At 43.3% G+C, this 16223-nt stretch overlaps 1 protein-coding gene and 1 long non-coding RNA gene across 5 annotated transcripts in view; one reads left to right on the forward strand and one right to left on the reverse strand.

The window, feature by feature from the left end:
- Positions 1 to 16223, forward strand: part of DOCK1 (dedicator of cytokinesis 1) — a 359825-nt gene that overhangs the window by 7722 nt on the left and 335880 nt on the right. The window contains exon 1 of one of the 4 annotated variants that reach the window (XM_083439580.1): positions 7877 to 8087. The exons of 2 other annotated variants lie outside the window; for them this stretch is intronic. In XM_083439580.1, coding sequence (XP_083295706.1) covers positions 8042 to 8087 — 46 coding nt within the window. In that variant the 5' untranslated portion in view covers positions 7877 to 8041. Of the gene's footprint in view, positions 1 to 7876; positions 8088 to 16223 lie in introns of those variants that run through there. One more of the 4 variants, XM_083439578.1, reaches the window with a different exon arrangement.
- LOC310677210 lies at positions 523 to 7818 on the reverse strand. Its single transcript, XR_014510989.1, has 2 exons — positions 7678 to 7818; positions 523 to 1279 (listed from the first exon to the last, which is right to left on the reverse strand). It is a non-coding gene; the product is annotated as an uncharacterized lncRNA (long non-coding RNA).

The raw sequence follows: 16223 nt of genomic DNA on the forward strand, positions 1-16223 counted from the left end.
AGTATGTAGGCTCCTTCCATTTCTGGAATAGTTGGTTTTCACTCTGTTGTATTTCAGTCACAAATACAGATACATGTACTATTATCTCTCAAGGGTTCTTTGAAGATAATAGTTAATATTGGTATAGTGCTTCAGGAATGTAAAGTGCAAACTATGGTTCAGAGACATAATTTATATTTTCATCTTGTGCCTGCACTGCTCTAGTTTGTCATTATCTGGGTTGTAATGAGTAATGACCTTTGAGAGGGACATTACATTTTGAACACGTTCCCTTCTGTCAGTCTGTTTTCATGTTTTATGAAAAACAATTATATATATATATGACATTGACTTATAATTTCCATGCTTTTGGGTGCATGAGTGAATTTGTATGTGCCTTAACTCACTCTCTTTTAATTCAATGAACAGATTCCTTTTTTAAATCCTAGAGCCTATTTATATGTAAACAGAAAAGTGGAGCGATGCTTAATTCTTGATAACATCACCTTGTTCCACACATTCTGCATTAAAGACTCTCACACTATGATCACCAGGTCTGTTTATGAGTTTCTTTGCCATACATTCAGAAGTCTGTCCCATTAATTTAAGACAATTTCCAGGTAATTATAATTAGGTGTGCAGTGAAAGAGATTAAGAACTGCACAAAGACCCTGGCTTCATAGCACCCAGTCCAGAGTCTTGACCTTACCAAGTGAAGTGGGATTGGTAGAATGTATGCTGGATGAGATGGAAATTTAAAAAAATATTTTATTGAAGGAAGGATTACATGTAAGATTGTATACGTGACAAAAGGTGTATTAGATTATGCCTGGCGCAGAGAAAAGTGGAGAGAGGCTTTTCTTGCTCTCTCATAATTCCAGAACCAGGGGTCAGCCATGAAACCAAAGGTAGGAAGATTCAGAAGGAGGTATTGCTTCACTCAGTACATAATTAAACTACAGTATTCACTTACACAAGGTGTAATGATGGCTACAAACTTAGAAGGCTTTAAAAAGGGATTGGACACATCATTGAGGATAAGGCTGTCAAAGGCTATTAGCCACGAGAGCTATGAACTCCTTCCAGCATGCCTCTGAATGCCATTTGTTGAAAAACAGAAGTGGAGAATGTGATGTTGTGCTCATGTTCTTGCTTGCAGGCTTCCCAAAGGCAACTAGTTGGCCACAGTGAGAACAGGATGGTCTTCGATCTGATCCAGTAGGGCTCTTCATATGTTCTCCAGCAGAACGTTATTTATGGTTTTACAGCACACTTGATCTCTCCATGTATCAAATCCAAGCTGAAAATAATTGGAAAAGCAAATTATTAGGCACAGGAGAGTTGGATCAGAGAGTTAAAAGTGTGTATTTTGTGTAGTTCTGCTTATTATAACAAAATAACTTGATTATTTCCCAACATTCATATGACATCTCTCCTGTGTTTATTACAAAGATTTTTCAACTTAGATTGACAGCTCTGCTTCAGTTCACCCCATTACAAATATATTTCCAATTGCATGACCAGGAATTTCAAATACTGGTGGTGGCAAGTAGTGGGGGTGGATTTAATTTAATATTTAAAATGATGTTATGTAGCTCTAGAAAGATGACCCTTAATTTCATGTAGCACATTAATAAATGGCTTGTAATTCCAAACAAATGAGGCAGAGATACAATATGCAGATACTATAGACAGGCCTGCTTTTCAGTTCTTTTTTGAAGTTTGTATGATTAGAATAAATTATTTTAATCTTGTTCTAGTTGTTACCCAGCAGTGGAACAGGATAATGCAAATGACATTACTTGTAGAAATGCACTGTGTAAAATCTACTAATATATTTCACAGTCTGAAGGGAAAAAATATATATTATTGGTTTCCCAAGGTTACCTAATCTTTCTTGACTGCTGGAGTCTAAGGAAGCTTTTATTCTTTCAGTTTCAAAGTAATGTCAAACTGCAAAGTCCCCCTCCCTTACAGATGCTCTTTTATTCAGTTCCCATGGATGGTAGAAAGTGCTGCGTGAAAATTTGTGGACCCAGAATATAATATTTGCTATCATAATTTAAATTCTGTGCTAATTCTGGGGCACACTGTTCACCACTTAGCTCCAGTCTCATTTTTCAGAGTTCCTAGTTTAAGGTTGCCATATTTTTTTTAGGAAAACCCAAAAGTTGTTGAGATTTTTTTAGACAAACCCCAAAGTTGCTGACGTGATTCTGAAACCGTGATTTTTTTTGGTTGACTTCTCTAAGATCCAGGACAAAGTACCGCCTTTCAGAATTTCCAGGTGTCAATTCCGCCTTTAAAATTCTGGTAATGTCCGGGAAAATCCAGACATATGGCAGTCCTATCCTAGTTATCTATACAGTATATTTCAGATTTCCTCAGGCTGATTGGTGTCATGAGAATATAGTGGTACCTCAGGTTACATACACTTCAGGTTACAGACTCCACTAACCCAGAAATAGTACCTTGGGTTAAGAACTTTGCTTCAGGATGAGAACAGAAATCGTGCTCCGGTGGAGCGGCAACAGCGGAAGGCCCCATTAGCTAAAGTGGTGCTTCAGGTTAAGAACAGTTTCAGGTTAAGTACGGACCTCCGGAAGGAATTAAGTACTTAACCTGAGGTACCACTGTACCTAAGCCCACTGAGCCACAGAAACAAGTGTGTTTGCATTTTCATGTGACTTTGATTTATTTAGAAAAATAAAGGCAATGACAATGGGGGGGGGGGAGGGAAATGGAACTTTGCCACAATACTAGCAATTTTCTGATCATGGGTTTTGATACAGAAATTAACCACACATCAATGTGAGTTTTTTAAGAGTTTGATTCAGTTGTTACTGATGACAGAGGACATAATGAAATAGTGTATTTAGCGTCAGGATTGGTATCGGTAGTTAAAAAAATGTGAACAGAATAATGTTATCCACAAAGCCAGAACAAACACTGAATACAAGAAAAGCCCCCACAATTGCCTTTATGCCTCTTTCTTGAGTGAAAAGCATGAAATTGTTTTTTGGAGTATGCAAGATGAATGGCAGAAGTTGGGTGTTTGGCCTGCTTGTCACTGATGCTGCGCTATGAAAGGAGCAGAACTTAGAAGTCATGAGGAGTGAAGAACAAATGATATCCAAGGAGTGATAATAAGAATCCAGGAAAGTGAGAAGTAAAAGCAATATGAGAAGAGTTAGTCAGAAACTAGTGGAAACCATTGCCCTCATATGACTTATGAGTTCTGAAGTCTGTTGTGTTTATTTCTCCTTACCTTTCTGGATTCTTATTATTAAGTAGTGGGTATTATCATCACTGCAAGACGACTTGTGTATTCTGCTCCAGGTGATAGCTCTAGCAGACAAGCGAGCAGGGTGTTCTAGACACGTAGTTCGATATAAAGCTCGGGATGCAGAAAGAGCTAAGCAAGTGAGTATAGCTTGTTAGCTCTACCCACACCTGCCAGAACTTCCTCATAAGAAGACCCTGCTGGGCCAGACCAAAGAAGGCCCACCTACTCCAGTATCCTGTTCTCCCTGTGGCCAACCAGATGCCTCTGAGAAGCCTACAGTCAGAACCTCTGAGTATGCCTCTATATAGCAGCAGTGTGAAGATTGTACTGCCTCCAAGAGAAGGTGAAACACAGCCATCGTGGGTGGGCCATTTCAGGATGGAAAGGTGTTGGTCACATGTCCTCCTCCTGTACAGTACTGGAGCTTCTGGTCTAGCAGGGACCACTGTGACCAGCTCTGGGTCCTCTTACCCTTTGATTCTTTCTCCATGTCCACTGCCTTCTTCCTCAAAGATGCGAAGTCAGACACCTGAGGTTAGGATACTTGGAAAGTACAAAGGGCAGTACAGTACAAATGAGTATGGTCCTACAAGTTGGTGGTTGCTTTGAAAATCTTCTGAGATAAAGAAAAAAGTCTGTGGCTGCCAGTTAACTGCTTAGGTAAATGCCAATTCTGCTTAACTTCAGGTTCCTTGAAGTCACAATAGAAAAACTTTCAATTTTCCCTTTCACACTGGTGATTTGAGCACTTGTTTCATTTTCAAGAGTTTTCAAAAATTAGAGAAAATGAAAGACGAACACTTTAGATCAAAGTTTCTGTTCTCATCTACAAGTTGTCTTTTAAGGACTGAAATCACTTAAATACAGTAGATGACGAGCCATGAAGACTGAGGATAAAAGACTTTTGATCTCCCAACCCCAAGGCAAAAATGCCGGTGTGTAGAGCAAGTCAGCACATCACAATGGTCTTTGAATTCAAAGGTTCGTTTATTAACAGGAGTAGGAATCTTAGTCTGTTCTTTGGCAGATATACCGTAATGTAATGTGATAAAGCACTGGGAGAGACCTGGATACTGTTGTCATATAGGCATGAATCGGAGCACCAAGATAAAATAAGCGGTATAAAAGGTATAACAGAAGGCCTGCATTTGGCGTTAATTGCATTATCAGACTCCATCACGCCTGTTTTCCTGTGTCTAATAACTGATTGTCCAACTGAACCCAAAATGTATGTGAAAACCGATATGTAATTAAGATTCTAGCTTCAGCTTCAGCATCATTATCATATATTTAACTTGTTAGGTGCTGTGTTGACCCGAAAAGGTGAGCTCTTCTGGAAGCCCTGCTTGCAGCATATTGATGGTCAAGATGACCCGTGCCTAATAGGTAGCACTGAGCTGATATGTGTTTCACATGCTTTGATGTACCCACAGGTCCCAAGCATAGCTAGAGTGGGAGGTAATGGTTAATACCAGCCACCTGTGTTCCCATGTGATGTAGTCTGCCTGGGCCTATAAAGAATGTATGTATCTTTCCTTAGGTGTGGACAAGCCAGTTCCCTGTTGTGGTGTCTGACCCACGATAGGCTGTGAGCAGGGGCAAGAAGGGAGCCATTAGACCTTTGCTGTAAGTTTGTACCTTTCTTTAATAAATTGTTAGACCTGACCACTCTGGCGGTTTGGGCACCTTTCTTTGGAATTCCTGCATATCAGAACTCCTGTGAGCTCTCCATTGGATCTGCAGGGCATTTCAGGTGCCTGTTTCTAGCAGTGATCAGGAGGGCAGAGTAGCTTTGTTTACATGGCTTCTCAACACACAAGTTGCTCCCAGTAACTGAAAGGGAGAGGGTCAGGGGGGGGGTAGCGGAGCCAATCCAGAGCTACTACTGCTGCACGTACACCATGCCAATTTCCCCACCGCCTAACCAGCAGTGACCTCTGTACTGGGAAGTCAGGTAAGCAAAGTGACTCCACCCTGCTCAGCTGACTTGACTCAGCTACTCGAAGTAGTCTCAATATGATTTACAGTATTGTAAATGATACGATATAGCTGTGAACTCTACAAATAGACAGGCTGAAAAACTGTAGCGTGGCTCAAGCTTCTGCTTTGAAAGCCCTTTGACAATAAGGCGCTTATGCCTCTCCACCCCACTCCCTAGAATTTATTCTTGCAGTTTTACTTTTCAAGTCTTTGTTTTAGTTAAGGAAAAGGTCAGATTGGCATTTTGCAAATGGCTCCATATTTCCCTTCTGTTTCTTCTGCACTAGTAATGGAACTCCAGTCTCATTTATAATCTGCCAGGCCTTAGGACTGCAACAAACCAGTGCCAATACAAGAAAGGACTTGTATCCAAAGGTGCTATAAAAATAGCTTTATTTCCTAGAAAATGTTATGTGTTCCTCAGGATATTTTCTTTCCTCTTTTAGTTTTTGCAAGGAGGAGTATACCTTTCTTCCACATATTTGCTGTATAGCTCTACTATGTTACAGAGTACAGTTTAATGTGGGTTCTGGGTCAGAGAATGTTGAAGACTGCTATATAGCTACATTGGGAAGACAGCAGCAGAAACTGTTGGAAAGGAAGAAATATACCTGCCATGGTATACTGCTGCCGCTGACCTTTGGCAAGCATGACAACTGGCATCACTTATTTCCAATTCTGAAGCTTCGGAGTTCGGCAAGATCATTCTGCATTGGTGCCTGGCCTCAGGGATGGACTGGTTAAGAACCAACAAACTACAGCTCTGCTGCTGCAAGGAAGCATGGCACACCTTCTGCTACCGTGGGGAGGTATGGCAAGGCCCTCTGCTGCCGCAGATATATATCGTGATAAAGGTAAAGGTAAAGGGACCCCTGACCATTAGGTCCAGTAGTGACCTACTCTGGGGTTGCGGTGCTCATCTCGCTTTATTGGCCAAGAGAGCCGGCGTACAGCTTCCGGGTCATGTGGCCAGCATGACTAAGCTGCTTCTGGCGAACCAGAGCAGCGCACGGAAACACTGTTTACCTTTCTGCCAGAGTGGTACCTATTTATCTACTTGCATTTTGATGTGCTTTTGAACTGCTAGGTTGGCAGGAGCAGGGACCGAGCAACGGGAGCTCACCCTGTCGCGGGGATTCGAACCGCCGACCTTCTAATAGGCAAGTCCTAGGCTCTGTGGTCTAACCCACAGCGCCACCCGCATCCTTAGTATATATCATGATATTTAGCTGGTAATATATCGTGATGTTGAAAATCAGGTATCGCCCAGCCCTATGGACATATAACTCTGGTTCTGGCCCCACTGCACTAGCTCCCAATTTGTTTTGGGGTCCAATTAAAAGTTCTGGTTTTGTCCTTTAAAGCCTTATATGGCTCAGGACCCCTATAGCTAAAGCTACCCCATAGGAAGCTGCCCACACACCTTGAGATAGTACCACCTCCAAGTGAGGCCTGGAGGGTGGTGTCTAGAGAAAAGGCCTTGTGTGTAACAGCCCCCATTCCATTTATGGAATGCTCTCCCCATAGCGGCCCACCAGGCAACAACTTTGTCATTGTTTCAGCATCATGCAATGATGTTGTTTTCCGCAGCATTTGGGCAGCACCAGTGACTAAATGATTTTACTGTTTTCAATATGCTTATGTATATTTATTGTTGTAAGTTGCTTTGGGACTTGTTGCTGGAAACAATACATAAATTCAGTTAACTTAACCAGCTGCAGTGTGATCTCTGGCCAGCTCTGAAGTTGGGAGGAAGGGTCGATGATAGTTTTGCAGATGTGGGTGAACAGTTTTAGCCACACAATATAACCCCTTCCCCTTCCTTACCTTTGTTGTGGGAGGGAAGAGTTGGGTGCTGATGTCTCCTGTGGGTCCTGCTTTCAGGCAGTACTGACCAAGAGTGCATGCTCCTGCCCTGACTTCCCGTGAAGGCACTGGGTGCTTTCGGAAGCAGTGTCAACTGTGCACATTCTCATCACAGCCTAGGGGCGAGGCCAGCTGGAGCCAGTATTGGATGCGGTGACTCAAGAGTGCCATTGGGCAGCAGTGCCCAACAGTGCCCGCTCATCAGTTTTTCCCTCGGTAAATGTCGGGGAGCGGGGAGTTGGGTGCATTGACAGGAGGTGGCGGGAGGCAACTTGTAGATATTCCTGCTCATGGTCTCTCCTCCCTAAGGGCTAGAAGCTTGACAGCTGCAGTTGCAAGTCTCTTAAGGGTCAAAACACTTTTACTCAGAAGCAAAGCTCTACGTTGAGCCAATGATGCCAGAGCACGTGCTGGACAGCATTACCCGGATTAGGAGTGAAAAGCTGCAAAACTGTCTAAAATCCCGCCTTTCCAGATAAATTCCCTTGTACAGTAAATACTTTATTGGTCGGGTTTTGTTTTTAGTTTTACTGGAAGCGGCGCCACTGCCAATTATGTAAACTCACCCACGTCCGCTTGCATATGAGTCAAGTTCCTTTGCTGTGCTCAGTGGGACTGACTTCGGGCTAAACTTAGGCGCGGGGCGCCGTTTGCGCGGGCTCGCTTCGGAGGCGGCCGCCGGAGGAAGTTGAGTGAAGCCAAGCCTGGGTTTCCTACCGGCCAGGGGCGGGGAGGGCCTCCAACCCCCTGACTCCGCCTGTACCACATGACTTCTCCCTCGCCTGCAAACTTTTTCCTCCTCCTCCTTGTCCCGTTGCGGCCGCGGCCAAGGCTGGAAAATGGCGGCTCGCTAGACTCGCCGCTGGGCGCATCCCTGCCTTCGTGCGCCGGCTTCCCCCGACGGCGGGCAGGCTCGGGCTCCCGTGCGCCATGACGCGCTGGGTGCCCACCAAGCGGGAGGAGAAATACGGCGTGGGTGAGCGTTTTCTCTTTCTCCGTCCTCCTCCTCCTCGGGCTTTTCCCCTGGGCTCTTCCCGCTTGTTGCGCTTCTCCTCGCCGGGCGCTGCGAACTTCCCGGCCAAGTTTGGTAGTTCGGCTGGCGAGAAACTGCTGAGGCTCCGCTTGGCCTTCAAGAGCGGCAACAAATAAAAGAACAGTACAAAAGCTGTCGTGGTCCTTCTCCTTGCCTGGGTGCCCCCCGCCACACACTGGTTTCCCTCGCCCGCCTTGGGTTCATTGTCTCCGCGGGCTGCCCCGCAGAGCCTGGCATTCTTGCCATGAGCAACGTCGGAGGGGACAGAGCCGATTCCTTGGAAGAAAGGCCCGCGCGGGGAAGGGTGGGGTGCGCACGGGCGGTCGCCTCTCTCTCTCATCCACATTGCAAGGCGCGTTTCCTCTTGAAGGAGCGGCTTGTGTTTTCCTGCCCCTTGGCTGCCTCCCGGGGACTCCCTCCCTCTCTCTCTCCCTCGCACCCGCCCTTTCTGGAGAGCTGATCTCCGGGCAGAACTATTGGGATCCCTCGGTCCCGTTGTAGGCAATTCCGCCCCTTTCTGCTTTTCTCCACCCCCTGAGACTGGTTCTCTGTAAAGCCACGGTCGTTATTTTGTGCGGGGATCTTGATCCAGAGGCGTCTCTGTGCCCTTTCCCTAGTTTTAAGTTTGCCTCTCTTTTCTTTCCGATAAAGCGGGTCGAGGTCTGTGCACCCCATTCTCCGAAGCTTCCTGTCCTACTAACTTGCAAGATTCTTTGTGCGTCCTTAAGAAGAGAGAGTGGGAACTTGATGCTCAGTTGGCTTGTTTTAGCCCTGGCTCTCCCAGCCGACTCTTGTGCACTGCGCTAAACCTAGGGGAATCCTTGTTTGCTGTTCCTAGGAACCCAGCTGAATCGACTGACACCTCCCCCCTCAAAAAACCCCCTACTTGTTGGACATGTAGACAGCATTTCATCCTGTATAGTCCGGCAGTGGATGTATTGATTAGTATCAAGTCTGTCACTATAGAGTAATGAAATCTCACTTGATTCTATCAATTAAATCTGCATTATATTGGCATTTGATTAAAAGAATAGTTGTGAGTGACAAAAAGCATTATTTGTTATTAAATTATACATACATGTGACACAGTTGGTGCTATCTCAGAAGAGGCATTCTCCTGTGTAAGAGCGCACTACTTTCATACAAACTTTTTTTTGGGGGGGCGGCATTGCCTCTTTCTCTACCCTAAATCCATTTCACCCCACCAACAAACAAACTTACTTTACCCTGGCAAGGGTCCTTGTGATGTTCATACGTGTGAGCAGCTGGAGGGTAATGGCTGTGAGTGTGCACTAAAAAGCCCTCAGTTCAAAACTGAACCTTAGCCAAAATTCTACTGGCTAATCCACTAGTTACTTTAGGCAAGCCATGATTAAATCTTGATGCTCAGATTGCTGCTTTTGCACTCAAATTGCCGGTCAGGAGAGGAGAAATTACTTAACCCCCCCATGTTGCTTTTTTCTCTGGACGGAAAACGATTATGGACCCTGTATATTTTCTCCTGTTAGTGGAAAAGCGGCAGTGGGGGATTTTGAAAAGCGAAAACAATGAATTTTATTATACTGTCGCAGACCTAGTAAGGGAGGATTTTGAGCTGATGCATATCAGGAAACAAAAAGGTTAAGCACCCCCTTCTGTCCTGATCACACTCTCAAAAAGTGGTATTTGGGTTGCTTTTTAAAAAAACAAACATGGGAGACGGTACATCAGGTTTGTAGCATTCCTTTTCTCCCTTACAGGCTTGTTGGAGGGTTACGTGACAGATAATGCACAAGAAGTGCTGGAACACTCAAAATGCTAAGAATTAATGTGTTGAAGATGATACTCAGTGTATTGTGGATGTTGAGTACACCTGGAGTTGACCAAAAATACATCTCTGTGAGGTCAGCTAATGAAATAACTTGCGTAGAAATTCCCTGTGTGCCTGCTGTCTTTCTGTGAGTGGCTCCTGTGCAATTAGGGGGCTATTTGCAATGAGTGGCTCCTGTGCAATTAGGGGGCTATTTGCAATGGTTCCTGATTGTAGAAGAATCATCTGCCAGGAAGAGGGTCTGTCAGTTTCTTGCATTTGGCCTCACTCATGCAGGTGAGCCATTTGAAAAGATCCCAGGTGCATAGGTTCTGCTGTGTACTTAGGGTAATATTTAAAGGCCCCTATTGCTGTCTTGTGAACAGAGTATTTTTGTTTATGCACAAGCACATGAGTATCCTTGTATCTTTTTTTTGTTCAGTCCCCTGGTTGGAAATACAAATTTCAATAAGTAATGCAATAAAGGAGTTGTGTGAAGAGTGATATATTGCTATTTGGGATGCAATTTTGTACAAGGAGATTAGATACCCTGCTGTGCTATGGATAGCTCTGTAATTGATGCTATTGGAAAACGTTCTGCTCCTGTTTCTGGTTTTAGATTTGCCTCCTTTGACCTGGCAGGTCTTCCATAGCCTATATATTATCATCTTGATCTATTGTAGATCCTAATTGTAGGGTCTTGACTTGATAGGCTCTAATTACAGGTATCTTCAAGTCCTGTGCATAATGGGATTTAGCTAATCTAGATGTGGTCCTTTCTAAGGGCTATAGCCTGTGATTGCTTTTATGGTACAATTTCTATGGTACTATTTAAACATGTGTTAGGGATAATTTAAGATATAGTAAGGTATGTCTTGACCCCGGCTTTATTTTGTTACATAAATTCTCAAAACTTTTTTCAGCAAGCCTACTTATATATATAATTTAGTTAGTTATACTGTATTTTACAGTTTAGTTTTTAAAAGTTTTTTCTTATTAGGCATATAGATATTTTTTCTAATTAAGTGGTCCAAATAAGGTTACTTTCTGCACTCTTGTACTTAACAACTCTTGAAAGAGTATTTCCTTTGTTGGTATGGCTGGTAAGCTATTAATGAATGCTCTGATGTGAATGACAAAATCCTGAAAAATGGCTGAAAAATGGCTTTGTTCCTTCAGTATCATTTATATAGTGAAAAAAATTTTTTACCATATGGGGGAGCGTTCACACATTTTACCATATGAAAAAAATGCCTTGCTCATTAACTTTTCACATGGCCATTTTAAAAATAAGTACAGTTGTGCCCCGCAAGACGAATGCCTCGCAAGACGGAAAACCCGCAAGACGAAAGGGTTTTCTGTTTTCAGAGGTGCTTCGCAAGACGAATTTCGATATGGGCTTGCTTCGCAAGACGAAAATGTCTTGCGATTTTTGAGGTTTTTTTCCGCTCCCCAACCCCTTTTTCTAAAGCGCTAAGCTGCTAATAGCCTTTTAGCAGCTAATCCGCTAATCCCTTAAGCCTTTAATAGCCGTTAATAGCCCTTAAACTGCTAATAGCGCTAATAGCACTAATCCGCTAATGGGCTTGCTTCGCAAGACGAAAAAACCGCAAGACGAAAAGACTTGCGGAACGAATTCTTTTCGTCTTGCGAGGCACCACTGTATTTGGGTTAGTTAGAACTGTAATTTATAGACAGACCAGTCTTTTGCACTCTTGTAAGCAATAACCCACTTCAGCAGATTAATAAATGTTTGATATGAATGATATTCCTTATGCACATACTCAGTAATTTGATGGCACTGCCTGTTTTCTGTTTTAACTGCTCCACAAGAGAAGCTGTGTGCTTTCCTGTTACACTTTGAATAGAATATGGGGGAATAGATGATTTGATGTCTTGCATTCTGTAGCGATGTTTTCTAGAAATTCATCTTAGCTTCTACTTGTGCATTGCAAATACAATTTGTTTGGTGCAGTTCATACTGAAATATGAAAACTGAAGGGACAAGATTGCCCCGCCAACCTTTACAACTCTCCTCCTAGAGCAAATATGTGCAGGACTGTGCAAAAAATTGCTTATCCTTCCTTTAAGGCTACCTTGCACTATTGCTTTGCTGTGCTTTCTGAAGGCATGCTTTCCAATGGGATGTATGGAGGTGGTTTAGAATATACATTTTTTGGAATAACAAGAAGAAATTTTCAGATAAGAATCAAATGTCCAAAGTGGATCAGTTCATCAAAAGAATTTCTGAGAGTAGAAGAGGGAGTTTATGATACGTATTGCCTGAATAAATAAATAGTCTTGCTGGGCTCCAGAGCGATTAGTTGAACTATAAAGGGTTGCTCTAAAGAATTGAAATAATAAAGTCTAACTTTAGGGGTGTCTGAATTGCAGTCTGGATTGTTCATCAGCAATTGTGGACAGATGGCAAAAAAAAAATCATGATTCCTCCAGCATGGTGGTGGGGTTGCCTGGAATGGAGTTGTTAAAGTACCCTGTACTTGACCACCTCTGCCAGCCTCCTCTAGTGGGGATCTGCAGTACGTCTGATCTGGGCCTCTTTGCTGTGTTGGCTTGGGAGCTGGTGCACAGAAGGGTCCCCCTCCCACCTTCTGCCATGCTGCATTTGCGTATGGGCTGCTGGCTGAGCACCCAAAACTTTGAATGCTGTGATAAAAATACGGCTTGAAAATGTAGACTGCAGACTAAATTATCTGAAAGTGCCCAACATTCTTGGAAATGCAATACAGTACTGAGTGCATTAGAGAAGAGGACATTGTGGTTCTCAGCAAAACAGCAGTCACGACTCTTGGTTTTGGTGTTCAGTGTGCTCATTTCTTGAAAGTGACAACCACCTTGCTTTTTCTATAGTTCTCTGTTGAAACTTCACATAGGTGTACTACCTGTACTGCAAACAGCTAAGGGCTAAGTCTGTAAAGGCAAATATATATTGATGCATTTATTCAAATACATTTAACAGTAGATGCATTGGAATAAATACATCAACATATACTTGCCTTTACAGGCAGTGAGTGTTTGAGACCCCAATTATAGCTGATGAGCATATTCAACAGATGGCTTGTAGTGAATAGCTGCAAGTGGCTATTCACAATATATCAGTAAGTGGGCAAGTGCATCCTGTTTTGGTCCTTGATAGGTGTCATATTATTATATGTATGAAGCTTACGCAAGTGCATTCATCTGTCACTTGAGTGGCATAAGAACTGCTTCTGCTTCCTACCCTAGGGCTGCAACAACAGCTGGTTCCATGGTAGCCATTGTGCTTTCAGAATGTTACATAGGTGTGTTGTTTCCTGTCTGGAACATCTGAGACCACCTTGTACGTGTAACAAACCGTTACTTGTTCATATGCCGTTCTGAGCTGATGCAGTAATGGCTGTGTCCCATTGTCAACTGTTATTTCTGGAATTGGTCCATCAGTAACTTTAACTGGAAGTCATGGCAGCAGAAAAACTAGAGTCACACACAGCTGAACTTAGCGTTTCAAATTGCAAGCCGCTGTTACAAATGTGATTGATTTCTTCGTGGGCAGTGGCTTTGGCTGTAGCCTTAGTGTTGTATCTGTGGTTGAAAGGCCTATATTTTTTGAATTGGCAGAAGGATAGCTCAGTTGGTTAGAGAATGGTGCTGATAACGCCAAGGTTGCAAGCTTGATCCCCTTATGGGGCAGCTGCATATTCCTGCATTGCAGGGGGTGGGCAAATGATTTCTTCCAGGGTGGAAAGTGATTCTGGCATAACTTGTCAATTTAGTTTGTTGGCAGTAAGTGGCATTCTTTGCTTTCAAGCTTTGTAGCCATTTTAGGCGTGCTTTAGTAATCCAGTTGTCCTACATGCATGCGTCCTTTTTGGTGTGCTTGTTTTTGTTCTCTGCTTGCTTCAATATGCATATGGGCCTGGAAAATTTAAGGTGCATATATATATATGTATATATATATGCACAGAAAGCAAATATGTATATATATGTATATATGTACATATGTACATATGTATATATAAATGTAAATGATTACCAGTTATAGTAGTACCTTGGGATGCGAACGGGATCCGTTCCGGAGCCCCGTTCACATCCTGAACAGAGTGTAAGACACGTCTGTGCGTGCGCGGGTCATGTTTCACTGCTTCTGCGCATGCGTGTGACGTCATTTTGAGCATCTGAGCATGCGCAAGCGGCGAAACCCGGAAGTAATGCGCTCCATTACTTCCGCGTCGCCGCGGAGCGCAACCCGAAAATACTTATCCTGAAGCGTATTTATCCCGAGGTATGACTGTACTTATTTGAGAGGAAGCAGGACAGGAGTAATCTTTTCTTGATCATCATATATTGATAAGAGCAATACCAGATGAAGTACTTTAAGACAAAGACATATGTTACATTTTGCATATGGTGGGAATAGATGTAACAATTTTTCACTGCGTTCTGAGGCATTTTTCAGGGTGGTTAACGTGGATCCAAATAATTTCCAGTGCTTGGAAAATGTCACATCGGTCTTAACCCTAAACAGTTCTTTGAAGTAAATGTCATAGAGGTCAGACATAAAGTAATATTGGAATCTTAGTGGCATCACTTACCCTGAATAGGTTATAAATTTTAGGACAAAAAACTTGGGTTGTATCAATGCTGCAGCTCCACTGGTGAAGGGGACTTCTGTGCATTCAAAATAAATTGCTCCTTCTGTTCTGCTCCTCCAGACCCCCTTGGCTCCTCAAAATCAGCTTTAGGGGGTTGGGAATTGCTTTTTCTTTTTTTGGTGGTGGTGGGGGAGCACTATAGAAAGAGAGGAAACAAAAGACCTGTTGTGCCAGCAGGGTGCCCACTGGCCCAGCATTGGGTACAACCCCCTGTTTCTGAGAGTTGGGAAATTTAGCTTTGGTAAACAAGAATTATTTGATGTTTAAACCAGCTAAATATGGCCTGCTCCCTTGCTTTAAAAAGAAAAGAAAAGAAAAGCTTGTTAAGTCTGCTGTAGTGTGTTTGTTCTTCAATTTGCAATATGATGAAAAATTTGTTCGTTGTCCACTGATCTCAAAAAAAGTTGCACGCATAATAGACTAATAACAGAATAGCTGTGAATGATGATTGTGCTCTACAATATGGCATGTCTCTAATGAATATCAAGGGAGTGAGAGTTGAAAAAAAGATGAACAGTGGTACCTCGGGTTACAAACGCTTCAGGTTATGCGTTTTCAGGTTACGGATGCGCCGAAACCCGGAAGTACTGGAATGGGTTACTTCCAAGTTCTGGTACTCGCGCATGTGCAGAAGCACTAAATTGTGCTTTGCGCAGAAGCGCTAAATTGCGTCACGTGTGTGCACAGACACGGCGCTGCGGGTTGCGAACGTGCCTCCCCCACGGATCACGTTCGCAACCAGAGGTTCCACTGTATTGTGGCTAAGAGAGAAACTAAATTTGATGCTAAATGGCATTATCATTTTCCTACAATTCACATTCTGAAATGTGGTTCTGGGAACTGTACAAATACTTCTTTTATTTTCTGCCTCACTGATCATCTCTCAATAATTTAGTATAAGGAGTCATCAAGTTTTAGGGCCAGTGGGCACACCTGGAATTTTGAGAAAGTTGTAAGGATGCTGGTTGCAAAATGACTGCCATGGTGTATGTGGTATAATACAAAACCTCTTGGGTACCCTCTGGAATACAGTGGTGCCCCGCAAGACGAATGCCTCGCAAGACGGAAAACCCGCTAGACGAAAGGGTTTTCCGTTTTGGAGGTGCTTCGCAGGACGAATTTGCTATGGGCTTGCTTCGCAAGACGAAAATGTCTTGCGATTCCTGGGGGTTTTTTCCGCTCCCTACCCCCTTTTTCTAAGGCACTAAGCTGCTAATAGCCTTTTAGCAGCTAATCCGCTAATCCCTTAAACCTTTAATAGCCGCTAATAGCCGCTAAACCGCTAATAGCTCTAATCCGCTAATGGGCTTGCTTCGCAAGACGAAAAAACCGCTAGACGAAGAGACTCACGAAATGGATTCTTTTCGTCTTGAGAGGCACCACTGTACTATGTGATCTTTGGATGAAGGGTGGAATATGAGTTCAATAAAGAAACAAACAAATTGCCTTAAACAGGGTCAGTTACTTGGCATGTTGCAACAGCAGCATGCTGACACAACCACAATGACATTTCTGTGCTTGGCGAGTGAGTCAGTCCTGGCATGCTGTGTTCCTTTTGGGGACTGCTTGCATTGTCAAATTACACCATGTAATCATGTGTGCAGATCCACCAATCGCACAGAGAACAGTTAGGTGGAC

Source organism: Podarcis tiliguerta (genome assembly GCF_965153285.1).
Source record: "Podarcis tiliguerta genome assembly, chromosome: 5".
NCBI classification, from domain to species: Eukaryota; Metazoa; Chordata; class Lepidosauria; order Squamata; family Lacertidae; genus Podarcis; species Podarcis tiliguerta.